Raw genomic sequence first — 27451 nt, 5'->3', positions numbered from 1 at the left:
TTTTCTTTTTTTTTTTTTTTTTTTTGTCTTTTTAGGGCTGTACCCAAGACATATGGAGGTTCCCAGGCTAGCGGGTCAAATCGGAGCTGCAGCCACCAGCCTACACCACAGCCACAGCAACGCAGGATCCAAGCTGCATCTGCAACCTACACCCTAGCTCACGGCAACGCTGGATCCTTAACCCACTGAGTGAGGCCAGGGATCGAACCCACATCCTCATGGATTCTTGTTGGATTTGTTAACTGCTGAGCCATGAAGGGAACTCCGACAAGCACGTGTCTTAATTTCACCTCTGCTCCGTTGCTGACTTTGCCTCTCTGGTATTAACATACTCACGTAAAGTGAAAGACAACCCAGCTCTCTGCACTGAAACAGGTGGCAGGAAAGACAAGCTATTCAGTGGCTGGGGGTTGCTTTTGCATCCCATCTGGTGATTGATGCAGCTCCCGCCAAAGGAGAAACTTCAGGTCTTAACTAAATTTGTGCCTAGCACCCGAGACGGAGATTGGAGCAAGGATCGCCACAAGAAAAATACAAAATTGGTTTTTTAAAAATGTAAGGCTTCAATGTAAAATACGATTAAGATGACACATTAAAGTCAAACGAGATAAACCTTAGTTACTTTTACAAAATAAGTGAAAAATTGAGGTAATACATTACACTCGTCTAGAACCAGCTGTGTCTGATTCTAACATTTTCCCCTTCTCGCCCTTAGAGTCACATATACTCAGGAGCGGAGGAAATATCTAGAAGTCAGCCTGGAGTTAGTGGGGAAGAGCGTGACCCCTAAAAGGCAGAGGAGTTTACCCTTTATTCAAATAATAAATAGACATTTAAATAATCACTATATACAGCTGGACAAAGCCACCACGTCACTGATTTCACACAGTGATTAAAACCGCTGAAAGCACACACACATCTACCCCGCACCCCGCCTCCCCACAGAACCGGCCTCCGGCTGGAACGTCCTGTTCTGGGTCTGGGTACAACCGTCTGCATTTTCCCCTCTCCCTCTGGCTACCCGTCCTTTCTGGAGCACAAAAGACAGTTTGTGAGCAGCACTTCAAATAAGGACAATGCCTTTTCCAGAAGCTGAGCCGCACGCCTGCTCACACCTTACTGGAAAGCTGAACACAACTGCTGCAGCTGTGCTTCAGAAAGACTACGGGGTGTGTGTGTATAAGCGTGAGTGTGTTTAAGGGTGCATTTGACAGCGCAAGGACGCGACTGTGAGAGCTGAGAGCATGCGTGTGTGTGCTTGAGGGTAACCCCGTGAGTATAGGCATGTGTGTGTGTTTGTGAACGTGGGGGTGGGGAGGGCCCGAGGAGCTGCAAGCCGGGCGAGTCAGGGCTGTGACCACGGCGCACTGTCCCCACCACAGCGCCCACTCAGGCCGACCTTCCTGGCGGCCAGGACCCTCGCCCTTCCCAGTGGGGAGTTAACGTTTCCTTGGGTCTGCAGACTTTCCAGAGACATGGTGTCTACTTAGGAGAAACAAAATCATAAATGCAGCACCGTGTCCAGTTCTGCACCAGACGGCCACCCTCCTGGTACCCCCACACCTGCCTGTCACCCGCTGCTCCGACCAGAGCAGCCCGAACCCAACACCCACAGGCGACAACCAACGACAGGGGCCTGCTCCCGGCAGGGGGTCTCCGGGACCCTCAAGAACCTCAGGGGTGGGGCCGAGAGGCATTTTCTCCGCTGCGCTCCCACCCCCACGATCGCCAAGGACACGGGTGGCCGCCAAAGAGGCCAGATGGTGCGGAAGGCAGACCTGCGGGGTGGAGGCCCCGGCGTGGGAGAGGGCGAGGTCGGCGGCTGGCCCCCGCCCCGGGGCAGATGGTCCGCGGGGTCGGGGCGAGGCGGGCCCCTGGCTCACAGGAGGCGGGAGGTGCGCGGTGGCCGTCGGCGGGTCCGGAGGCGGGCGCGCGGTCACAGGGTGCTCAGGTGCGGCAGCGCGTCCAGGGACCCGGCTCGGTCGCGCGCGGCGGCCGCAGACTCCACGCCGCGCAGCCACTCGGTGCACTTGCGCACCAGGCCCTCGTCGGCGGCCGCGGCCTCCTCCTCGTACTCCACGTCGTCGTACTTGTGCCGGTCGTTGAGCAGCGACACCTTGAGCAGCGGGCGCGGGTCGGCGGGCCTCGGGCCGGGGTCGGGGCCCCGCAGGGCGCCGGGCGGGGGCGGGCGGCGGCCGAGGCCCGCGGCCCGGGCGGGGAGGCAGGGGCCGAGCGGGCGCCCGGCGTCGGCCGAGGCTGCGGGGGGCGCCCGGCGGGGCCGCGCCAGCAGCTGCCTCTCCAGGTGGCGCCGCTGGATGACCAGGACGGCCTCGGGCGTGAGGCTCAGGGAGAAGCGCCGGGCGGCGTCGGGCCCGGCCGCCGAGGCCGTGCTCCCCGCGGGGCCGTCGCCGGAGCCGGCCGGCCGGGGCGCGCACGGGGCGGGGGCGCGCGGGCGGCCGGGCGCGGCCGGGGGCAGGGCGCGCGGGGAGGCCGGGCCGGGGGCGCGGCGGGCCGGCGGCCTCTTCAGGGTGGCGGAGGGCCAGGAGCTGGACAGCAGCCCCTGGGGCCGCTCGGGGGGCCGCCTCTTCTTCTCCGCGGCCGCGGCGGGCGGCGAGGGCCCGGGCGGGGCGCAGGGGGGCGCGGGCGCCTTGCGGGGCGCGCCGGGCTTCCGGGGCGGCGGCGGCCGCGCGGCCGGGACCCCCGGGGCGGGGGTGGGCGGCGGCGGCGGCACGGGCGGGAAAGGCATGGTGCTGCCGGGCCGGCGGGTGCTCAGTGCCCTGGAAGGAGAGGGGCGGCTTTAGTCCCCGGGGCGCGGAGCCGGGCGCCCTCTCCATGGGTGGCCGGGGTCGGCCCCTCGCGCTCCCTCCGTACCCACCTCGGTCCAGCCGCGGCATCGCCGGCCCCGCCAGGTCCCGGCGCCCACACCCCGGGGCTGTACGCCGCCGAGGCACCCTCCTTCCTTGGGCAGCCGGGGGCTCTGCCCCCGCTCGGGGGCTCCTCGCCCTGCGGGGTGCGGATCGCCACCGGCCGCCTGGTCCGCGCCGAGAGAGACGCGCGGGCGGGAGGAGGAGCTGAGCGCGCCGGCGGGAGGCGGGCGCCGCGGGGCGAGGTGCTCCTGCGGCCGGCTGGTGTCACGACCGACTGGGCCGGGCGACGCTCCTCGGCGGACCTGCCACCGCCAGGGCTAGTTTTCATCCATCGGAGGCGGGGAGAACCGGGCGTGTCCTAAGCCCTAGGCGGAGTCCTTGCCCAGTGCAGAGAAAATCCGGTGCCACCTCGCAGTGCCTTTAAGATGGTGGGAAGGACAGCGACGGGGACCGCTGGCCGGGCTGGCCTCGGATTCCGGTGTCAGAGCAGAAAGCTGGCTGGAACTTGGAGGCGGGAAAAGACATTTCAGTGAATCGTCTGGTGTCGTTTTTATAGAACGTTGATATATCGCTGCTGAAAGGCAGTCATTTTAAATTTAAAAACCTAGTTCTCCTTGAATAGGCAAAATAAATAATGATACAGGAAATTTCAGACGTTAGGTTCTTTTAGGGAGTGATTCCAGCGAGCGAAGGGGAGTAGGTATTGCTGTAACAGTGGTTCAGCATGCATGAGACATCTTCACTGTCAACTCAGATTCTAGAGGTAGAGACAGAAAAATATTCCTACAGTATTCAAACGTTTGCTGAAGAAATGAATGATTCATTGGCCCGTGACAGAGCGATGCATCATAAAGTCAAAGGTGCAGGTAAGTCCTCCCAGCGTTGCTTATGGAGAATTTACCAAAAACACTGTCCAGAGGATGCGTGCTCCTGGGTTAACCCAGGAACGTGACCAAGTTGTGTTGGTTATGGCCCCGCGTCAGCTAAGAGCCTTCAGATGTGGGCAAACTCAGGTGTGACCTGTGCCAACCTGCCAGCGGCCCTGCCCAGCCCCTCTGCTCTCTCCTGTGGCAGCACCCGCCCCTCCCTGCTGTCGGTGGCTTCCGGGACACTGGCCACGTTCCCCCCTCCCTGTCCCCATGTGTTCCACTGGTCAGGGCAGGGCAGGAAGGAAACTTGATAGAAACATTGGCGGGAAGCATTTCTCACCACAGCTGATGGGGGACAGGTGGCTTAGGCCCCATAATCTCCCCTGGCTCCCGCAAAATACCCCACGTTTATATATTCCCCACAAAACACACAAGCACAGCTCCCGGGCTCCTCGCTCTCCATTCTCTCTGGGAGCTTGTCCCCTTCCCTGCAGGGGCCTCGAAGCGACCTGTCTCCTCCCACAGCTCGGGGGGAGTGCCTTCGGGGCAGTTTAGGTCAGAAAGTACCTGTCCATGCTGAAATCACACACATTTTACTCCAGGTATTTCTGGGAGGGTGTGGACCAGGTGTAGAAGCGGGGGCAGCAGGTGGGCAGGAGAAAAGATGAAGTCACAGCGGACGGGGGGGTGGGGGGGACGGGAGAGGACGGGGTGGGGGTAGGGGTGGGGGCAGTGATTGATGCAGAGGCGGAAGGACACGTGAGATTTGAGTAGGGGCCCAGAAGTTCAAAAGCTGTAACGGTGTCGGCAATTGGGCGTCTCTCCTTCCTGCTTCCTAGTTCTCAGGATGCTGCGGAAGGAGTGACAGTCGAAGGGTGAGGGTTGCAGGCGAGTGGGTTGGCATCTCATCACTGGAACAGCTTGTGTATGTGACCTAGGGGCTCCGTGGCAGGTGCGCGCCGGCTCCTCTCAGCCTCCATTCCACAGGGGGACAGGCTCCCAACACCAGCCAGGGGACGGGCGTGAGCCTCGGGGCCAGCATTTGTGCCAGCAAATGGTATCTGCAAGCGGGGAGGATGGAGTGAGTGCCCCCACCACCCCTCACCAGCAGAGACTGGGCTTTTGTTTTGTTTTTTCAGGGCAGCACCTGAGGCATGTGGAGGTTCCCAGGCTAGGGGTAGAATCGGAGCTGCAGCTGCCGGCCTACACCACAGCCACAGCAACATGGGATCCCAGCCTCATCTGTGACCTACACCGAAGCTCACAGCAACACCGGATCCTTAACCCACTGAGTGAGGCCAGAGATCGAACCCACACGCTCATGGATACTAGTCAGGTTTGTTACCTCGGAGCCACGACAGGAACTCCATGACTGGGCATTTTCCTCTGAGAGGCCTCAGACAGCCCTGGTCACTGGGATTCATCCTGTCCCAGCCCAGAAGCTTCGAGACTTGGAAGCTGAGGTCTGACCCTTGCGGCAGGAAAGTAAATGCTCTATGCCTGGCACCCAGCGCCCGCCCAGGGCGGCAGAGGGGCCCCTGTGCCTCGAGGTGGCTGCTGCCCCTGGAGTGGCCGAGGAGTGGGGTCTCGGAAGGGACTCAGCCCCAGCCTCTGCTGAAGCACCCGGCTGACAGCATCCTGTTCCCGGTCTGCCGCCTCTTCTACCTGAACTTGCAGCCCCTTGGGAATCAGGGCCCAGAAAGACCGGCCTGGACGGGGAAGAGGCAGGAGAGCAGCACGTGTCATTCACCCCGGTCACCAGCCCGCCGGCTCTTAAAGGCTCCAATGCACTTCCTCTCTGGTTGACCTGACTAGCTGGTGGCGTTTACCAGGGAGGAAAGTCACACTGGGAGAAGGCAGCCTCACATAGGTTCGGTACGGGGATGTGGCAGAAACGTGCTTAGTCAAGAAATAGTCCAGTTTAATTCATAGCTTACATAGGATTTTGCCTACCGTGCCCAGAACACAACAATGGGGAACGCTGTGTACATATTAAACAGTGACACCCGAGCACCAGAACACTGTGACCTGCCTTCAGTTTCACAGCTGTGCTTCTGGGGTCACGGGGGGGACAGAGAGGGCCTCTAAAATACACGATTACATGTCACCGAGAGGGTATGGAATGCATTATTTCAAATAAACTGGCCGATTTGAAAGGTCAGTTACTTTAAGCAAAATCAAATATATATACTCAGAACTGTCTGTACTTTTTATAGTATTTAATTTTCAAACGATATTTATTTATTTTCAAATGTGAAATAAACAATAAGTCATCTCCCATCATTTGGAAATGAATGGCAACGTTTTCTCTCCTTTTTTCAGAGTCACTGTATGAACAAAGATTTTTCATTAGAACAACTCTTTCAAATATTTCCAGGATGAATCAAGTATATGCAGAAAACACTCCAATCAATGAAGTAAATGCCAAGAAGAGTACGCCCAGGCCGGGGTGAAACTGTCGCTCGCGGGTGACTGTCGCCCGGGTCTGAACTGAACTGGAAATGATGGAGGCTGTGCTGGGATGACGTCACTGCAGCGAGGGGCCAGAGATGCTCACACATCGTGCCTGGAGCCCACAGGTACCCCAGAGATGAGAGGTGCTGTTTACCACACAGACGCTGCTCGTCTGGTCCTCACCCGGGAGCTGGCCCCTGATCAAATTCAGCCCGTGAGCCCGTCCCAAGGCCAGGAAATCAGCATTTACTCTAAGAAGGGTTTCGTCTTCCTCCCTAAGTTCTTGGTTCTACTACGGCACACACTTCAATGTGCAGAAAAGTTTCAAAAGGGAAAACACACAAACATATTTCAAAAAGGAAAAACAAAATTTCCAAAAGGGAAACACGCTGGTTTTGTTTTTGCAGTTACACTCTTTTCCCATAAATGCTGTAGTTCACTTGTATGGTTTGATTCAAAGTGTTTTACTTGCTGTAGTAAGAGGTACCCAAACATCCAGAACCAAAACTCAATCTGAATTTGAAAACATGGTAAGCTGATTCTAGTTTTAAAAATCCTATTTTACTCCTGAGAAAGAGAGAACTTCAGGTCATAACTAAAGGATGCCCAAATTTCTTCCGATACTGGCCTGTTACTCTGAAGGCTCTGGAACTAGGAACACATGCAGGAGGTTGTTCCGCTGTTATTTGCCGTGGAAATCATAATCCACTTTATCCGGATTGCCCCACTGAGACCTCACGAGAGCCTTATGGAGGAAACCCAGTAAAACCTGCCGCTTACAGACAAAGAAACCAAGGTTCGCCGACTAACCCCACCGTGGTTGGGCTGAGACCCGTCCAGGCAGTGCGGCCCCAACACGCCCCCACCCAGCACCCCGGGGTCTCAGAACCCCTCTGCACTCTCAGGATCCAAACAGACTCTTTTGTGGCCTGTCTACTGATTTTCACCTTATTAGAAATTTAAATGGCGAGTTAAAAAAAAGTTTATTCATACACTTAATGAGAGTAATATCTTCTAAAGCAAACAAGTCAGAGAGAGTGGCGGGCTCTGGGCTCCGTCCTGTGTGATCACACGCCCGCAGCTCGTAAGGCTGGCGAGCGCTCACGGTAGAGAGAAGATTGCAGTGAAAGACAAAAGTGGACCCCGAAAGGGTCTCCGGGCCCCCGAGCATGTCCCTGGCCCTGGCTGCACTTTGAGAATCGCTCCACTGCCCACCGGGTCACACAAGGAACCCCATTCTGATATTACTGACTATCACCTGGGCCACCAGGCACATCCTCCACTTTGAAAGCAAAACTTCATGCGGTTCCTTCTTATAACAGCCTGGAGAAAAAAAGTGAAGCAACTAAAAACGAGATCATACAGGAAGAACAGTCACAAGCTGTACCGTTAGAGATGCTATGCCTTAGGCTCTCAGCACACCTCTTTCTGGCAAAGCTTGGGTTTTAGGTGTATTAAATGGACTTAGCCTCACAGGGAGAAGCAGGAGCTGTGGGTTGACTTGTCCTGTACCTGGACCTGTGCTCAGGATGCTTCCTTAGACACGCTGGGCCGGCGGATGCTGCCGGAAACTAAGCTGGAGAGATGGAGGTGGGCGGCTCCAACCCTGAGAAGGAGAAACGGAGGCGAGGACGGAAGCCCTAGTGGCCCGAGCCCCCACGGGGCACCACTGCTGTTACCTGGCCAGGTGCGCCAGCCTGCACCTAACCCGTGTGAGTGGTGAGGGTGCTTTCTCGGGGCGGGACCGTCCTGTGTCGACTGCACCCACAGTCACCCCTCCACGTCCCGTTACCTGTTAAAGACAAGCACGAAACAGTCTCCACAAGAGGCAGGCGGTTTAAGGTGCTCCTTCACCGCCACGAAGGCATCTCCTTGTAAGCCGTTCCTTAAACGGTTCACTTGAAAGGAAAGCAAGTCAGGATGGCGAGATGGCGCCGGGGATGGGTTCTCGCCTGTGGACGGTCCCGCAGTAATACTGAGCCTGTGCCGTATCGCAGTCCAGCTCTGCAAAGGCTTTGTGAAAGCAGATTAATTTTAAGTGACCTGGCCAACAGTTTCACGGCTAGTTTGCACAAGTAGAGCTGACTGAATTAACACTGAAAGAGAACGAGTGAAGGCTGTTTTCCTGGGTTACACCCTCCCCACGATGGAGGGCTCTGCAGATGGGGGGGAACTGCTCCTCGCCCAGATCCCCCACAGGTCGGTCCTCTGTGGACACGGCCCCCGAGGGCCCGTTACTTCCCAGCCCAGTTCCTAACTGGACACCAGACACTGATGCCCCAGGACCTGAGAGGCCACCCCAAGCCTTGTCAATGGCATCACCAGGACCAGATCCTGCTGGTTGTGCTCGGGCTCCTACCTGGCCGTCCTGACGCTCTGGGGCTCGAGGAGCTGGACACGCCCCTCCTGCGATCCTGAGGGTCCCTCGGGTACAGTGTCTGCACCAGAGGGCCCTCGGGGTTTATGCCAGACTTTAGCTTTGAGGAGCTGGCAGAAGCAGCCTAACACAGAAACCTAAGATTTGCATAGTGTGGGGCGGGAGGCACGAGCCTCTCCAGGGACGCCTGTGACCTTGGCGTTGCTCAGGGAGGCTGAGGCTGACAAGCCCAGGCAGTGAGATCTCCATGCGCGCGTGGTCAGCCGCGGGGCCAGCCGGAGACCCGAGGGCGAGGGCCACTGCAGGAAACGAGGAGCACCAGGGTGGGCACAGAAGGGACCCGGCTAAGGACGTGGACCTGTGCCCACGACAGGCCCCTCCCAAAGCACTCCCGACCCCGAAACCTGCACACGCGGCGGGCCCTGAAGCCCACTGTGATGCCTCCCTGGGGTGGAGAGAGCAGATCTGAGACCAGGTCTGAGTTCCAACCCTGACTCCTGGAGCGTCCGCACTGGTGCCGCCTGGGCCGGCCGAGTCCCCACGAAGCCCGAGTGCTGAGCAGCCAGCAGCCTTGCGGTCCGGGGCCTCTCCCTGCAAGACCTTCTCGTGGACTTGGTGGCTTTATTCCCCATGCCGAGGCCGTGCCCCACCTCCACAGCCAACGCCGCCCTGTACGCCGTCCCGCGGTCCCCGGTCCCCCACGTGCTTCCAGCCAGTTCTGGGAACATGTGGCTCCGAAGTGTGACTCCCACCGTGGCCTCCGACCAGAGATGGGGACACTGCTCAGGACAGGCTGGGTGTGCTCTCTGCTCAGCAGCCCACCCGTCAGTCATGCTGATCCTAGCAGGCACCTCCCTTCAGTCTGGCCGCCACCAACGCAGGACGGAAGAGAGCGAGCAAGTCAGGCCATTTCAACCAGAAAAACAAAGCTGTGGCGCTCCTTGGCGGTTGTCCCTGCGGTGGCCTGGGTTCCATCCCTGGCCCAGGGGCTCCTGCACACTGTGAGCACAGCCCAAAAAACCGAAAACCAAAACCTAGGTCTCCCTGAAAGCAGTGGAACTGGAGCCACTTCCCAGGACGGCTCCCGGTTCTCCTCCGGCTCAGGGCGACACCGCGGAGGCTGCTGACCCGGGAAAGCAGGAAGCAGGCTCTGGAGGCAGAGGGCACCCGAGCGCCCCAACCGCGGATGTGGACAAGCTGCCCCCCGGGAATGGGGCTGCGCCCGCAGCTCCGCCTGCCCCGGGGGCCAGAGGGCCGGTGATGGGTCGGGCTGTGCGGGGGGGCAGGCAGGACAGGCGGCTAAGCGCTCGGAGAGCGGGGCGTCTGGGCTCCTCACTACGGGCGGCTACCGACTGTCTAGAGGAACGTTCCTCGGGCGCCCGGCAGCCCGCAGGGTGCAAGTCCAGCATGTTTCCCTCTGGGCGCTCGGCACACGCCTGCCCTTGCTGCCTGTGCCCCCTCTTCAGCCCCAGGACACCGGCGACCTGGTGACCGCACTCGCTACCTCTTCCAACAGCAACGCGACCCAGAGCTGGGACCCCTGGGGGCAAGGTGCCCGCTGACCAGCCGCTCAGGGCGCTGCGCAGCCCCCGACCCCCGCTGCGTCACCTCCTCGCCCACACGATGCTGGCTCTGGGCATCCCCTCTAGGTCAGTCCACCTCCGCCTCTTGGGGGCCCTTCTTTCTGGGCTCCCATCACCGGCGCTGGGAACACCCGGGCGGGCACTGCCCTCTGCTGTGGGTGTGGCTGAAGCTCAGTCACCTGGCTCCTCTCTCGGGCTGGGGGTGCTGCGGGGACCTGGGCTTACTTCTCCCCCAAGCAAGCAGGCTGCGGCTCAGGAGGGGGTGCGGGCCTGGGCACGGGCAGTCCTGGGCCGCCTCCCCTGCCCGACCTACGGGCAGCGCTCCTCACCCCCACACAGCCACCCTGGCTCAGGCCGGCGCCCTCGCCAACACGCTTACAAAGGCTCTCGCTGCCACTCGGTCCTAGAGCCTCTCACAAATGTGTCCTCAGCTGCACTATGGGAATGGAGACTGAACCTCACTCGATGTCCTACAGAAAGACTGCACAGCGCCCAAACGAAATTTTACACACTTGCATCAACGCACTACCCACTTCAATAATAAACTTGATCAAGCAAATGGTATTTTCCAAGTGTGGGTTTATTTCAAAATTATAAAGATGTATATATATTACTTCTATTACACATAATAAGCAATTTTTAGCTTAAAGTAAAACCTTACACAAGTTTTTATTTTAAAGATTTTTTTTAAAATGTAGATTTAAAAACCATCCAAAAAGCTGAGTATATCTTGCAGCATAGGTTTATCTGCAAATATTCACATCTCAAATGTGTTTAGAAAAGATTAAAAACTGGCTAAAAATCATTTACAATAGGCAATGATTAAAATCTACCTTCGGAAGAGCACATTAATGACACATAATGAATTTAACGTTTCACAAGCATTTAACAGTTTTAATTGGCATGTAGTTTTTATCAATATACAAAATGGTCTCAAATGGTCAGGTCAGTGCAGTGGTTTTCGGAGTGATTATTGCATCAGGAAATGCATACTTTGCTCAAATCAGAATATCAACTTTCCAGTGGCCTTTTCAGTTTCTGATGTTCAACTCAGGAGAGAAGAACAGCATTTAATTACTGCATCCCTGGTGGGGGAAGAAAAAGAGAGAAGAAAAAATAATATAATAATCTTCCTCTAGAGTCTAAAGTGAAGTTGCAAAAAGATCCCTGCCAACAGGCAAAGGCACAGTCACCTTTTAACGTCAGAACTCGGGGGAGCCCCCGACACGACGTCCTGCTTAGATAAAACTTTGCTGAACTTGAAATCAAGAACTGAGACTTGGAAATAAATTCTCAGTTTCTGAAATGGTATTTATTTACTTAGAAATCTTAACCAGCAGAACACATGCTAATCTTTTTTTTTTTTTTTTTCCCGTCTTTTCTGGGGCCACACCTGCGGCATATGGACGTTCCCAGGCTAGGGTTTGCATCAGACACGTAGCTGCTGGACTGCGCCACAGCAACACAGGAATCCGAGCTGCGTCTGAGACCTACACCACAAGATCACAGCCATGCCAGATCCTTAACCCACTGAACAAGGCCAGGCATCAAGTCCGCACGGATACCAGTCGTGCTCGTTACCACTGAGCCACAACAGGAATTCCTAACTTCCTTCTTTTTTTCTCTTTTAAGGAGAATTTGTTTTTGTTAAAGTCTCCATCCTATTGACTGAACATTTGCAGTCGTGGAAGGATCTAAAATCTGTTGTCAAAATTCCCTAATGGCAAATATCCAGGCAGTGAGTTAGAAGCAAATTCCCAACTTAACTGCTACATATGCTCAACGTGTTTTTACTTTATATGGCAAAAGCTTCTACTCAACTCACGGAAGAAATAACCTCTGGGAGTTCCCGTCGTGGCGCAGTGGTTAATAAATCTGACTAGGAACCATGAGGTTGCGGGTTCGAGCCCTGCCCCTGCTCAGCGGGTTAACGATCCGGCGTTGCCTTGAGCTGTGGTGTAGGTCGCAGACACGGCTCGGATCCTGCATTGCTGTGGCTCTGGTGTAGGCTGTCAGCTACAGCTCCGATCAGACACCTAGCCTGGGAACCTCCATATGCCAAGGGAGCAACCCAAGAAATGGCAAAAAGACCAAAAAAAAAAAAAAAAAAAAAAAAAAAAAGAAGAAGAAGAAGAAGAAGAAGAAATAACCTCTGGCATTGCTGAGGCTGCTGTGGCTCCTATTTGGCCCCTTGCCTGGGAACCCATGTATCGCAGGTGTGGCCCCTAAAACAAACAAACAAAACTTCCTTTTGGGAAAAATGTCAAAGTCACCAAAAAACCAGCCTTGTAAATAGTATTTTACTATGAAAATTACTAAAATCCACATATCCCCAAAAAGAGAACTAGAGAAGCAGAACGAGATGGACCCAGATGAGCTCACCGTGCGTACGGGATGTAGGAGAGACTGTACCTGCAAGACAAATTCGAGACACAATCTAAGTGATATTTTCTCTACGACAAATATTCTAACACCATAAAAAACGAAGCAGCAGAATTCCACACAGTGATTCTCAAAGTACGACCCCGCAACAGGGAAACTTGTAAAAATGCAAATTACTGGGGCCTGCCCCAAGCCTCCTGGATGAGAAACTGTGTTTTAATAAGCAATCTGCTTTAACAAACTCTAAGTGACTCTGATGCCTGCTAAAATCTGAGCTTGTTACAACAGAAAGGTTACCCTTTTAAAGTTACATTTTAAAAGCAGAGACTATGACAAAACAGAATAAGGTACGTCCTTCTTTAGGGATAAATCCATCTGACTACTGAGTGCTGATTAGCAATAAAAAGCAACATATCACAGAAAAGAACCAAGATTTCTAGTTTTCCACATGTGGCTACAAAAGAGCGAAACAGCATCGTCGCGATCTTTGGTACCGGGTAGAGAACTGCACTTAAATGTGCCCACATTCTGCCCCTCAGCGGGAAGCACCCAAGACAGAGGCTGAGCCCAGACGGGGTCAATCAACCCGAGGGACCCAAAACAGCGAGATCAGGCAGGTGTCTGCCGGCTGCTGCCAGGAAGCGAAGAAGACTTAGCTCCGAAGCAAAAGGAAAGAAAAATACCTTTAAAAACACTCTGTGTGAAAAACACCTTCCTGGCCGCACATGGCAGCGGGCAAGGCGGGCACCGTCGCCTCAGTGGTACCCCCGTCCCTGGGCCCCTCGGGCAGCTGGGGCGGCGGCAGCACGAGGCCTCAAAAGGGCTTGAGGAGGGAGGCCGGCCGGGAGCGGGGAACAGCTGCTGGCTCGCGGCGGGGAGCCCAGGGCAGAGGCGCGTCTGCACGACCCCACTGCACAGTAATTCTGCGACACCGAGCAGCGAGGGGCAAACCCGCGTTCCCTCAGCTCACCCGAGACTCAGCCAGGCCCACGCAGTGGCACCTGCCCTTCTCACCACCTCCCTCCTGCACATCAGACAAGACGCAGCTGCGACCCTGTGCGGCTCTGCAAGCTCGGCCCCCACCTGCCCTGGGCTCTCTGACCCCCCGGGGCCATCCCCCCACGAGGCACATGCTGACCCGCCTGATGAGATGGCCATGACCTGCCCGGGTTACAGGCTCAGAACAAAACGCCTAGCACCACTTCAGAAACGTTCACCTTCTGATTCGAGACTTACCAGGTCAGCGACAAGAACTGCAATATGCAGAATAATAAGGCCAGTCCCTTCTTGCGCCACTGACAAGAGCAAAAACAAAGGAAGAAGTTAAAATTTTAAAAAAAAACCTTTTTCACAAGCAAGTCCAATCACTCCCCTTGAAAGATGTAAAAGAGCTCCATTTACTTCATTAAACTTTAGGACAAATTTAAGATTCAGTGGATCTGAAAATTAAATACCCATATGCTGTATTTTCTTCCTAGAATTCTCTGCACCCATTTATTCAAATGCTGCTAAATAGCTGGCATTAAAAGCTAATGAAGTAACTACCTAGGCTGAAACTACTGAAGCTCTTTGATGTCAGGTCCTTTAAGTGATGGTTAAGCCTCAGCGCTGAAAGCCCCACCTGCTTCCTAGATCCAAGTCCCATGTGGAACATACGTCTTTTATACACTTGCCCTTTGCTCCTTTTCTTAAGTGGCTTTTTTTTTTTTTTTTTTTTTTGAAGTAAAACTATTTTATTGTGCTGTTCTAGAACAATGTAAAATAAAGTTTCCACTTTTTTTTTTTTTTTTGGTCTTTTTTTTAGGGCTGCACCCTCAGCACATGGAGGTTCCCAGGCTAGGGGTCAAATCCGAGTCACAGCTGCCGGCCTACAGCACAGCCACAACAACGCCAGATCCGAGCCATGTCTGCGACCTACACCATAGCTCACGGCAACGCTGGATCCTTAACCCACTGAGCGAGGCCAGGGATCAAACCTGCAACCTCATGGTTCCTAGTCGGATTCGTTTCCGCTGTGCCACAATGGGAACTCCTCCATAGCTGTCTTAAAATGATCTATTTTTAGAGTTTCTTGGTCATCTTTATTTTTAATTTTTATTTATTTACTTCTTTATTTTTAATCTACTGCTTATAAAAAGACTGCTAGACCATTCTGAACAAGAAAACAATTTTTCATAGGGACATGCAAAAATTGTTTGAGAATATCCTTTTAAGTTATCGTTGGGAGTGAGGTATAAATACATTCTTGCATAACTGTGGCTCGGTCCCTACTTCATCGAAATTAACATCAGGACGTTTTTGATGGAGCACTTCTGAAGTGTCTGACACACCACTGTATCTTCTTTACAATGTCTGGGGTCCTTGGGAGTCAAGGACGCTCGAGAAGCGGATGAGGAGCAACAGACAGACGGACGGACGGACGGAGCAGGAGCATCAGAGAATGCACTGAACCCTAACAGAGCAGCTTCTCTGAAGTGGACGAAGACCGGCTCGCCTCACCCACAAGGGGTCTGAGTGGTGCAAGCGTAACTCTGCGCTTCGGTCCCATGTGCTACTTGGTTTGGGTTTGCTTTCGGGCCCTTTCTCCTTGTTTGGGTACCTCCTGGCTCCTGCTGCGCCCCCCACCAGGGCACAGGGAGGCTGGTCAGCCCCTCGGACAGAGCCGCAGACCCTCGAGGGGCCCGGGGGACCTGGGGGCAGGCGCGCCTGCACCTCTGTCTGTTTTAGGGGCAGAGCCCAATGCGAGCCTAGCCGCTAACTGGAGGTCACTGTGCCCGGTTTCGGGGACACTCAGTCTTTGGTGGGTTTTAAGGAAGCAGACTTTGAGCTCCTTTGGGGTGACGGTACCGGGGCGGGGCACCCTGTCAGGAGCAAACAGAGAACACTGAGTAGCTGTCACTTACCCAAAGAGCAGCACACAGGGTAAGTACCAAACACAACTACAGGAAAGGAGAGAAAAATTGCAAATTTACGTCTTTTAAAAAAAGTCACACGAATGCATACACTATTCCGCATCCCTTTGCATAATGTACTACAGAACAAAACTAACAAGGGTTTACTCTAGTTGCACCTACAGACCCTGAGGGCTACTCACTTTCAAGTCTATGCCCACAACGTTCCCTGGCCAACTGAAAACACCTAGGAAACCACCTGCTGATCCAGCAAACAGACACTGTCTGAAAGTGAGTGTGAGTGACGACGGCCGTTCTTACGCATCTACGAATGTGCTTCGCTCCGTGACAGCCAGGTGCCAACACCGTATTTAGCACAATTACTACAACACCGTAAGTTCTATTTTACAGCGTTTACATCAGGAACGGATTACAGTGATTTCAGACAGAACCATTACACGGGTCATCCCACCCCCGCGTCCCCCAAAGGAGGCGGGGGGGCGAAGAGGACGCTGGGGAAAGCAGGGGTGACAGAGACCCAGGTGTTTGTCCAACAGTCAAACAGGGAAGGGACAAAAGCAGGTGACAGGCTGTTTAAATGAAGCCAACTCGCCCTGAGAAGACTCAAAAGGACTCGGAAGTGACCTGCCTCCCAGCCCCCACCCTCCAAAAAACCCATTAAGAAATGCTTGATGGGGCTTGAACATGAAACACACGGAGCTCTAATTTTCACCTAAAATACACGGAGCTACACGGTCAGAAGTACACAGGGGAAAACAGGATCCCCAGCCCGTCGTCGGTTTAGGGACGCCGTAGAGCCCCAACTCTCTCCACACACAGCCTGAAGGACAGAGTATCACAGGCCGCAGGAGGAAGCTACCGCAGCACAGACCCAAGACTGCGCGCGAATTTATAAAGCAGGCGAAACACTCCAACGCAAGGTTTAAAAACTGCCCCCGTCACTCACGATCATTACAATCGTCGCCAGCAACCGCGTCGTTTCGAACATCTTCTTGAGCTGCTTCACGGGGCCCATTAAAAAGCAAGTACTGTTTGAAAAATAAAAGAGCAAATGAAAGAGGTGGACGGGTTAATCTGTCTGGCCGTGTAAAAATACGTGCTTTTGAGAAAAGAAATCCTATGTGAGCTCATATAATGAAAACCCCCCACTCAGTCTGTTTTCTTCTTAATACTAGAAGGAGACTTTAATCGTCCCACTTTCTCTGACATCCAAATGCCTCCTCCCACTTTGTCCTGCCGTCACTCCACAGCCACAGGTGAACAGGGCCCAGGGCTACTCCCTCATCTCGCCACGCGGGCGTCCCACGGCAGAGCCGCCAACAACGACCTCCACGGGAACCGCGGCGTGAAGCTGCCAACAGCAAAAACCGCAGGAAACTGCTCCACGGGCTACTTTCAGACCAGGTCCCAAGGGCCGCCATGGGGACGGGCCCAGGAGGGCTGACCAAGCTGGGCCGTGGCTCACGCTGCCCACGGGACAACACATCTGACCCAAACACCCCGAGGAGACGGGAGCTCCCCTCTGACAGCTAAGAGCCCCCGAGTGTGACAAGTGCTCCAAGAGGCATCGGCACCCCCAAAGATGCAGCACCCAAGATGCCACTGTGCGGCCCTGTCCCAGCTCTCTGCACAGGCCACGCCGCTGGATCTTCCCCTGCTGGTCGGCTGGCCATGGGACCGTCCCCTCACTGGGACGCAGACTCCACAGGAGAGGGACAGCTAAGGCGGGGCTCCGAAGCACTGCCTGGCGGGAAGCCGGCCTCGTCACCTCCCTAGGCTCGTTCCGGGGAGGACGCGCCTCGGCGCTACGCCCCCCAGTACGGACACTCTCTAGGGCGGGGGCCGTGACACTGCCCACCGCACAAAGGGGCACCAGGCTCCAAACACACAGGATGGTCCCCGGGATGCCGGCGACTCTCACCACCAACACCCGGCCTGCTGCGGCCGCTGACGCATAGCCAGTCATACGTGGTCACTGCATGGCTAGAAACTTTGTGGCTGAATTCCCAGTACGTACAGATCTACAGACAGATACCCTATGGGAAAGGAGTATTTGGAGAGTGACAGCAAATGAAATATTTTGAGGACCCAAACTTCTGTACATACCTGGCTAAGGCAGCAATATTTCCAAAGGTATAAAATACTGCAAAAAGCTTTATGCCACCAGGAAGCCACAGCAATCCAGTTCCCTGAGTTAAGATATTACAGTTATCTAAAAATAGTTTTACCCTTGTAATTAAAATATAAATGTCCTACTATAATAACAGAATATATGTAACAATATAAAGTTTAAGTATGACTGTGCTAAGATACGGTCTCTAACTATATGGTTTTTTTAAAAATCAGCTAATTTTCAACTGTTAATTTTCAATTTTATTTGCTAATTTGAATCCTATGCCTATTTACATGCAAGGATATATAAATAAGCCATAACACAACTTTTTTCATATGTGTGAGTAAATTCACTCTACTTAAGTATTCTCTTTTTAAATGTCAAGTTTAGAAAGGTAATAAACACATCTAAATCACTGACTGCAACTTTCCTAACACACACTGATTTCTCTTAAAATCATTTTACAATCCATAAGGCCCCTCAAATATTAACTTCTACATCTCTTTTTTCCTCCCTACCCTTCTATTTCAGGCAACTAAACATATCCCATCAAAACAGTCTGAGAGGAGTTCCCTTCGTGACACAGTGGCAAGGAATCTGACTAGTATCCATGAGGGCGCAAGTTTGATACTTGCCCCCACTCAGTGGGTTAAGGATCCAGCAGTTGCCATGAGCTGTGGTGTAGGTTGCAGACATGGCTCGGATCTGGCATTGCTGTGGCTGTGGTGGAGGCCGGCAACTACAGCTCCAATTCGACCCTTAGCCTGAGAACCTCCATATGCTAGGGGTGCAGTCCTAAAAAGCCAAAACAACCAAAGTCTGAGAGCCACCCCGGTAAGTGGACTGCTGGTTGGTACTAAATGAAATGATTAGTCAGACACAAAACAGAGATTATTAAGCAACATAAAGCCTTCACTCACAAGAAAAGAGAAGAAGATGCCGCTTACGAAGCATATGACGAACCACTTCAGCCTGGTGTTGAAACTAAGGGTCGAGGCATCCAGGACCTTAGGAAGGAAGGGGAATTAGAAGGTGCTTAACCCACCTGCCAGTCTGGTCTTTACACACTAAGGCAACGCTCCACGCTGACACAGACAACGAATCAGCTGTACTCTGCACTCTGGTGTTACTTAAGAATTGTATGGTTCCAGAGCTCCTGTCGTGGCGCAGTGGTTAACGAATCTGACTAGGAACCATGAGGCTGCGGGTTCAATCTCTGCCCTTGCTCAGTGGGTTAACGATCCCACGTTGCCGTGAGCTGTGGTGTGGGTTGCAGACGCGGCTCGGATCCCGTGTTACTATGGCTCTGGCGGAGGCTGGTGGCTACAGCTCCGATTCGACCCCTAGCCTGGGAACCTCCATATGCCAAGGGAGCAACCCAAGAAATGGCAAAAAGACAAAAAAAAAAAAAAAAAAAAAAAGAATTGTATGGTTCCACGGCTGTAGAGCAGAACATAAACACAGTCTGGGAATCAGGGGGTCCCGACGAATCACAGTTACCTTTGCCGGGTGTGACCACAGCGCTGTTTTGGTTTTAAAAAGCTCTTACCTATTAGGGACAGGAGAAGCACTGATGTGAATGAAATGAGCTGTAAGACAGCTTATAAAACACTCCATGATTTAAAAAATAAGAAAAATTAAAAAGCAAGGGACGATGTGGCACAACGGGATCAGTGGCATCTCTGCAGTACCAGGATGCAGGTTCAATACGCAGCCCAGAACAGCAGGTTAAGGATCCGGCTCTGCCGCAGCTACAGCACAGGCTGCAACTGCAGCTCAGATCTGCTCCCTGGCCCAGGAACCCCATATGACACAGGGCAGCCAAAAAAGAAAAAGAAAAAAATAAGGGAAAGACGAAGCAAGACAGCAAAACGCCAACAAGCGCCAAGGTGGAGTCAGTAGACAAGCTTCTCTCAAAGTCCCTAGATTTGGGGGCGTTTAGGCAAAGTCCCTACACACAGGGCCTGAGACGGGGGTCCTCCTGCAGGAACCAGCCGCTCTCAGGGGAAACCGGGAGGGGAGCCGGAGCTCAGTGAAAACCGCACTTCACTGTCCCACCTGCCTTGAGGCCAGGCTGACCTTCTGGAAGGCACCTGCCACGCGCAGGTCACTGGCTGCAGGCTGGGGCAGAGGGTGCGGCAGGACCTTGAGAGTGAGCGCAAGGGTACAGCTTCGAGCTGCTGGGCGGTGGGTACCACGAGCTAATGACCGGGACCTGGGGGGCCACCAGCAGTGTCTACCGTGGGGTGCACCTAACAGCTTCTGTTATAAAGTTCATTTAAAACGGACTCAACTATTATCAAAAACACACTTTGAAACAGTAATTAATTCTAGAGCAACAACACTCCTGGATGTCATGCAAATTCAAACGAAATTATATGGGAAATGTACTCTGCATATTCTATACAATAATCCAGCATATAGTAATGATTAAGTATCCATTTTCTTTAACTGAAGGAGAGTTTACTTATAATATTAGAGTAGTTTCAGGTATACAGCATAGTGATTCACCATTTTTATAGATTATAGTCTCTAAAGTTATTACCAAATAATGGCTACATTTCTGTTGCTTGTTTTATTCCTAGTTGTTTGTGTCTCTTAACCCATCCCCTTAACTTGCCCCTCCCCCTCCCCATGGGTCACTGCTAATTTGTTTCTGTTTGGTTACATGCATTTGTTTTATTTTTCAGAGTCTACATATAAGTAGTAACATACAGTATTTGTCTTTCTCTGTCTGACTTATGTTACTAAACATAATACACTCTAGGCCTATATACATTGTCACAAATGGTAAGTACCCGTTTAGGTTACTAAATACACTATTAAAACATTTTCCCAATAAGGCTAAAAAAATATAACAGCTATTTCAGAAAACTAGAAATATACAGTAAGGATTTATATTCCAAACTTTAAACTTCTAACTTGCAGTACCATCTACTTAAGAGACCACATGCTTATCATGTATTTTCAAGAATAATGAAGCAAAAATAGAACATTTTATATGCAAAAGCTCAAAACACCTCTGTTGACATTCCTTACCTCAATAGATTAATCTGTGAATCCTTAGGTAGCATGAAAAGTAGATAAAAACAACTAAATACAGATTCTATTAACGTAACATCCATCACTTTTTAACACATTTTAAATGTCCTTTAAAATTTGCTTTAATCCATGGACATTCTTGTTCCCAGCAATGTCATCTGTTTATACTAAAACTGATCACTGTATTTTAAACAGAGAATGAATCTGCCTATAAAAACATCTAAATTTCGGAGTTCCTGTCGTGGCCCAGTGGTTAACGAATCTGACTAGGAACCATGAGGTTGCGGGTTCGATCCCTGGCCTTGCTCCATGGGTTAAGGATCCGGCGTTGCCGTGAGCTGTGGTGTAGGCTGCAGATATGGCTCAGATCCCGCGTTGCTGTGGTTCTGGCGTAGGCTGGTGGCTACAGCTCTGATTCGACCCCTAGCCTGGGAACCTCCATATCCCAAGGGAGTGGCCCAAGAAATGCCAAAAAGACAAAAAAAAAAAAAAAAAAACCATCTAAATTTCATTCTTTCTGATGAGGAAGAATATACATCACGTCCACTTTAAGAACCAAATAGAACAGAATAACCCTAAAGACTGCGTGTGGCACTGGAAGCGATTACTGTCTGTGAGATGACAGCCCCTGCGAAAGCCGGACTTCTCAGTGGTCACGCGCCACGACGGGAAGGGCAATGACGTGGAAGAAGCGGCCGTGTTTGCTTTCTTTTACAAGTTTAAATCACCCCATTGTTCACAAGTTCAACGTGGTTTTCAGCACGGTTATTTGTATACTGTAGGTTTTTTCCCTCTTATTTTCATCTTCCAAGTGGTGATCTTTAAAATGAAACATGTGACAAATTATTTCCATTTGTAAATGTGAAATATTCAAGCCACGAGCAAATGACCTGCAAATCATCCAGGATACAGAAACAAATCACAGAGTCCCTAACTCCCAACTGGGAAGATTACACAACATTCACCACGCACGAAAGCCAGCACTGCACTGTCCATGCGGGAGCAGAGGGAGCTCTGACCTGCAGACCTCTTAAGGCCAGTGTTAGGGAAGAAATGCACACTGAAATTGCCACCAGCTATTTTGCTTATTTGTTATCAAAGGAAGAGGAAGCAAAGAATAATAAGCCTCTTGAGGGAGTTCCCGTCATGGCTCAGTGGTTAAGGAACCTGGCGCTGGTTCGATTCCTGGCCTCATTCAGTGGGTTAAGGATCCGGTGTTGCCATGAGCTGTGGTGTGTCAGTCGCAGACACGGCTCGGATCCCACGTTGCTGTGGCTGTGGCGTAGGCCAGCAGCTACAGCTCTGATTGTACTCAACCCCCCAGCCTGGGAACCTCCATATGCCGCAGGTGCAGCCCTAAAAAGACAAAAGACAAAAAGGGGGAAAAAAAGTAAGTATCTTGAGAGCAGGAGGGGCTCTCCCATCCTCTGGTGCTCTCCTTTCTGCTGCAATAAATACCACTTGGAACTAGAAGTTAATTTAAAAAAAAAAGGAATTGAAAACAAGGCAGGGCGTTCCCACCGTGGCTCAGTGGAAATGAACCTGACTAGGATCCATGAGGTCTTGGGTTCAATCCCTGGCCTCGCTCAGTGGGTTAAGGATCTGGTTGTTGCTGTGAGGTGTAGTGTAGGTTGCAGACATGGCTCAGATCTGGCATTGCTGTGGCTGTGGTGTAGGCCGGCAGCTGTAGCTCTGATTCGACCCCTAGCCTGGGAACTTCTATGTGCCACGGGTGCGGCCCTAAAAAGACAAAAAGACCAAAAACAAAAAAAAGAAAGGAAAAGGGAGGAAAACACCTTCACGCAGCAGCAGCAACATTACAGCTGAACGAACCACAGCACAGACTCGGGCTGCCGTCCTTGGTGGTGGAGACACCGGAGGACTCGGACACCACCACAGAGGGGACAGCGTGCAGGCCGAGGCCGGTTCCTGGGCCACCACCCGTGAATGAAGGGACCAAGGAACACCCTGTGCACAGTACTCCTGGAACGCCTCCTTCCAGGACGGTGGGGGACCAAAGATAAAGAGCTGCAGACAAAGGGCCTCTGCGTGGGGCCTCGACCCCACCTGCCCAGGGTCCTGCTCCTCACTCGGTCCCTCCGCCCCTCAGAGCTCAGGCAGGAACTGCCACGCATCTGTCACCTGTGCTCTCCCTCCATTCCCTCACTCGGGGCCCTCCCATGGGCCCCACCCTGGTCCTCGCAGAGTCAGGGTGATTCCCACACCCGCCTGGACGGCCAGCCTCCTGTTCCTCGCCCCTCAGCGCCCACGGCCTCCGCCTCCCCCTCCGCCCAGCCCCCAGGGCCCTCTGACCACCCGAACGCCCTGTCTCCCAGGTCCAGGCCACGGCTCCCCTGCTGCGCTGTCCTCCCCGCAGCGCTGCCCTGCGGGCTCCTGGGCCCCTCCATCCGCGAGGGGCACCTCACTTCGACCGTACAGCGAAAACTCCCTTCCTGCTCCAGCCACCTGGCAAAGCCTTCCTTCCCCACCTGGGGCGCGACCAGCCATCGTGACCAAGTCGCCACCAGCCTCAAGGGCCTGGACACGGCCCGCCTGGCCTCCCCACTGCACCTGTGTTTCACGTCACCCTGCCTTCTTTCCCCGCACCCTGACTGCCTCAATCCGCCCCCAGCTTGTGCCCCGACACCTCCCCTGGCAGCAGGCAGCCTCCTCTATTTCCCACCCAACGGAGGCCCCATGGGAAGTCCCCGCACAGCTCGCTGCCACCAAACCCCGAGCTCATCTGGGCAACATTCAGCCTGCCCCGTGCCCTCAGGCCTCTGCGGAGCGACACAGGCCAACAGTCCGCCCCACTTTCGGTCCCAAGCCCTCTGACCTCCCGGGGAGCTGACACCCGGGTGCCCAACTGTGAGCCACGTTCTCTCCTAGACGGATTCCAGCAGCCTTTAACCTTGCTGGAGCCTCTCTGCTCTTGGGTCAAAGCCTGCCCTCGCCCTCCAGCCCCTGCTCATTCATTCACTGATTCACTCGGCACACACACACCTGGGGGTGCTGGGCGCCCATCTAAGTGCGGGGGGGGGGGTGGCCTCTGGCTCCTGTTTAAGGGACTGGGGGAAGTGCTGGCCCACTGCAGGCCAGGGGCATGGCTCTGTCTGAGGCCCCAGGGAACCCCTCTTCCAGCCAGGCCTCCGTGCTGGGAGGAGGGGCCCTGTGGACACCCTCCCCATGGACTCAGCAGCTCTCAGCCCTCACCCTCTCCCCTGACCTCGAGTCCCACAAGTGGCCTGACCCCCAGGCCTTGGCTGCCCCATCCCTATTCCTGGGGGTAAATGGGGCCGGCAGGTCCCCCAGTTTCAGCCTCTGGCTTGTACCATCCCAGGAAGTGATTTACGCTGAATTAGCCCCTTCATTTTTGGCTCGTTGCTTGAATTCATCAACACCTGACAGCCCAGTTCTCTCTCCCAGCTCAGCAGAGCCCCGGACACTGGATAAGGCAACAGTGTGACACGGAAGGTCGCAGTCGTCAAATAAGCAAAAGCCATGTGGCGGAGCTTCCTCACAGTGAGTGCCGAGAAGAGAAGCCAGCAGGGCAAAGTGTGCAGGGCGGGGGTGGGGAACCTGACTGAGAAGAGCCGGTCCTGCGGGGACGCCTCTCGAGGAGGTGGCGGGAGAAACCTGAGGGTAAGGGGTGCACCCAGCCTCCCTGGTCCTGTTACTCTAAACCTCCCCCGGCTGCCTTTCCTCAACACCGCTCCACAAACACGCTCGTCACCCTCGCCAGACCCCAGCTAGAAAGAGCCAGTAAGGCCAGGGGTGGGGGCCAAACCCTGGGTGGGCTGCCCATTCCACCCCCCCCACCCCCCCGGCACCGGTCCTAGACCAGCTGAGCTCCCCGTCGGCCCAGTGTCTGCACTCTCCCGACCCACTCGGTCAGGCTCTCATCTCCATGGAGCCACCAAAACTGCTCCCACTGAAGCTACCCACGACCTCCACTCATCAAGAGAATGGGAACTTCTCAGTCCTTAGGTCACAATAGTGAATCAATAGCTTGAGACACTCCCTTCCAGGGCCTGGCCCCTCTCCAGGGCCCCGTCCTCACTGGCCAGCCTCGGCCTCAGAAAGGGTAGGTTCACCCTGGAGCTTATCTTATCTCTTTCCTCCCTACACACAATCCCTTCATTATCTCAAATGCTTCCTCTATGAACTCTAGAATCCCAGCTGCCTTCCAGACACCTCCGGGCAGATGCCCGGCTGACATCTCAGGCTTAACACCCACCTGACCTTCCTCGGCAAACCTGCTCCTGTGCACGCCAGTTAAGGGCAACCCCATCTCCCCGGCTGTGCAGGCAGGACCGGAGGCACCCTCGGCGCCCTGCTCTCACACATCCAACCATCCAACCACCCACAACTAATCCTGCCAGATCTATAGTCAAACCACTCGCAGAATCTGGCCACTCTCACATTAAACCACTGTCACGTCCACCTCCCTGAACCAGGCCCGTCACCTCTTCCCAGACCCTACCCTAGTCCTCTGACCAGTCTCCGGGCTTCCACCTCTGCCCTACAGACTATTCTCGAGAGACCAGCCCGGGGGAACCTCAAAAATCCCCGTCAGTCACATCCCTGCTCTGCTCGAAACCCAATGGCTCCTCAGTATGCTCAGCGGACACAGTATGCTCAGAACACTCAGTAAAAGCTCCCCTCTCCCTTGGCCTCTTCCTTGGCCTTCCTTGGCCTTGAACGTGCCAAGCACTGTTCTCTGGATCTGTATCTGCTGCTCTCCCTGCCTGGGGGATTTTTATTTGCGAGAGATGCGCAGTTATCCCAGTGACTCTTCAGATCTACGCGGCAACGTCCCCCTAACAGACAGGCCCTCCCTGACGTCCAGCGCAGCACAGCAATCCCAGGCAGCTGTAACCTCTTCCACGGCACTTATCACCGGCTGACATGTTTCTATACCCACTTGTTTATGACCTGTTCCCCCAGTTAACATGCAAGTGCCATGTGGGCTGACATGTTTCTATACCCACTTGTTTATGACCTGTTCCCCCAGTTAACATGCAAGTGCCATGTGGGCAGGTCTCTCTCTCAGTCATTGTTAAGACCACGGGCATTCTGACAAGTGCCAAACAGATGCAGGTACCAAAATATCTGCTGAGTGAGTAAAGGGTCACCTCTGAACTCATGGAACTTGTCCATTCCAGCCAATCACTCCAATTTCCATCAGGACTTCCCTACAGTATCTTTCTCCCAACTAGACCCTGGGTTCAAGAAAAGCGGCACTATCACCTGCATGCCCTCCGGTGCAGAGCAGCTCAGGCCAAGAGAACTTCCTGATGGAATGCCCCACAAATGCAGGGTCCTGTGTGACAGCCACTAACACACGTGCCTGCTGAGCACCTGGGATGTGGCTGGTATGACTGAGAAAGGAAGTTGAAATTTCGTTTAATTTTCATTAACTTAAATTTAAATAGCCACTTATAGCTATGGCTACTGTTTGCAGAGCACAGATCTATCACAGAATGTAAAGCAGAAGACAGTGGTTTGATAAATGAGGTGGGGGAGTTCCCACTGGGGTGCAGTGGGTTAATGACCCAGCTCGTCTCCATGGTGTTGCCATGCACTTCCAGCTCCGTGCAAGGGGTTCAGGATCCGGTATTGCTGCAGCTGTGGCGGAGGTTGCAGATAGGACTTGGATGTGGTCCCTGGCTGGGAACTTCCGAGTGCCAAGGGTACGGCCAAAAACAGGGAAAAAATTTTTTTTAAAAATCAATGAGTTGGATAAGCCATGGCTGTCTAATGTACGTTTCCCATATTACTATTTATGGGTTCTTGTATTATCATTATGATTTACCAAACTCGTTAGAATTCACTTAGAGGAGATGCTTGACTTCTAGGCTCAGAACACTAAGAGCCTACCTAGTCCAGGATCCTGTTCACAAGAAGTGCTGAATAATTATGACAACAAGGAAGGAAGTTAGGACAGGAAAAAAGACAAATAAAAGATCCTTATGTAACATTGTTTTGTTTTTAAATGTTCCACTTTTGTGACAAGCAAACGAGAATTTGTCAGTATGCATATAACAAAAATACTTACAAAGCAGTTCCTGCTGCACTATTTTTAACCCTCTTAGCAGAGGAAGTAACCCTTATCAAGTCTCCTGGGTAAACCATGGAGACAAGGGTTGCTTTTTTTCTTAAAAAAAAAAAAAAAAAAATCCCTTAACAGGGCTCAACAGACAACTTTTAATTTAGCATTATTTCACTTCTCAATGACCTGCTTTTTTTCTCCCTCCGGTCTCCCTGCTTCCAAAAGACACACACACATTCACAACAGTTCATTTAATAACCGAGGCTAAAGGATGCAATGAAGCTGTGAGATTTCGGCTTCAGCAGCTGGCAGGACAAGTACCTGCACACCTACTGCGCTGCCAGCCCGAGTTCGGAGCCCACACCAGGCGCAGGAAACCAAGCGGAGGCTGGGGAAGAGGAGCACGGGGGCAGAGAGGTTATTTGGGAGAGGGAGACAGATAGTAAAGGGGGTCCCTAGAAGTCACAAGGTCAAACAGGGGGAGGGGGTCCCAAAGTGGGCTCCATGAAAACCTGGAAAGCGCCTCAAATTCTTCCCGGCAGGCGGGTGGCGCCCTCCCGCATCACCTGGGCAGGTAGAGGAGGCCCAGCCGCCCACGCTGCGCGGTCCCGCCCCAGCACACGTTCACCCCGGGGCCGGGCGCCGGCTCCCTACCTGCGCAGTCAGGCCCTGCTCCTCGTCGTCCTGGCCGCTCAGGACCCGCCGCAGCTTCTCCATGGCCCTGCTCCCCGCCGCAGCGGCGGCCACTCACTCCCCAGCCGCTCTCGTTCACCCGGAAACCCGGAACCTGAAACTCCACG

The 27451-nt window shown here is 53.5% G+C and overlaps 2 protein-coding genes and 1 long non-coding RNA gene across 4 annotated transcripts; 1 reads left to right on the top strand and 2 right to left on the bottom strand.

The window, feature by feature from the left end:
- On the bottom strand, window positions 1-3143 carry PRR18 (proline rich 18). Its single transcript, XM_085021932.1, has 2 exons — window positions 2876-3143; window positions 1-2777 (listed from the first exon to the last, which is right to left on the bottom strand). Exon 2 carries the CDS (start codon window positions 2744-2746, stop codon window positions 1937-1939), a length of 810 nt encoding a protein of 269 aa, XP_084878058.1. The 5' UTR covers window positions 2747-2777; window positions 2876-3143; the 3' UTR covers window positions 1-1936.
- Window positions 3068-10709, top strand: LOC146405874 (uncharacterized). Its single transcript, XR_014843548.1, has 2 exons — window positions 3068-3733; window positions 6059-10709. It is a non-coding gene; the product is annotated as an uncharacterized LOC146405874 (long non-coding RNA).
- On the bottom strand, window positions 10710-27445 carry SFT2D1 (SFT2 domain containing 1). 2 transcript variants are annotated; one of them, NM_001244534.1, is given in 8 exon segments: window positions 10710-11235; window positions 12533-12562; window positions 13769-13827; window positions 15436-15471; window positions 16391-16472; window positions 17551-17633; window positions 18478-18564; window positions 27306-27445. In NM_001244534.1, coding segments are annotated over 8 exon segments (480 nt in total). In that variant the 5' UTR covers window positions 27369-27445; the 3' UTR covers window positions 10710-11195.
- Between the last annotated feature and the right edge of the window lie 6 nt (window positions 27446-27451).

This window comes from Sus scrofa, chromosome 1 (assembly GCF_054392235.1).
Source record: "Sus scrofa isolate SSC_HxYL_T2T_F1_AM1 chromosome 1, Sscrofa_HxYL_maternal_Yorkshire_Landrace_v2.0, whole genome shotgun sequence".
Lineage (NCBI taxonomy): Eukaryota > Metazoa > Chordata > Mammalia > Artiodactyla > Suidae > Sus > Sus scrofa.
This window is presented reverse-complemented; position numbering and strand designations above follow the sequence as displayed.

Bases quoted from the DNA above. Each gene is read 5' to 3' on its own strand.
- PRR18 (XM_085021932.1), bottom strand. From the start codon at position 2,746: ATGCCTTTCCCGCCCGTGCCGCCGCCGCCGCCCACCCCCGCCCCGGGG.
- SFT2D1 (XM_084986848.1), bottom strand. From the start codon at position 27,368: ATGGAGAAGCTGCGGCGGGTCCTGAGCGGCCAGGACGACGAGGAGCAG. The intron at 18,565-27,305 runs GTAGGGAGCCGG...TTCCTTCCTAAG, and splicing joins AGCAGGGCCTGACTGCGCAG to GTCCTGGATGCCTCGACCCT. The intron at 13,828-18,477 runs GTGAGTGAAGGC...TGCTCTTGTCAG, and splicing joins GCATCTTCTTCTCTTTTCTT to TGGCGCAAGAAGGGACTGGC.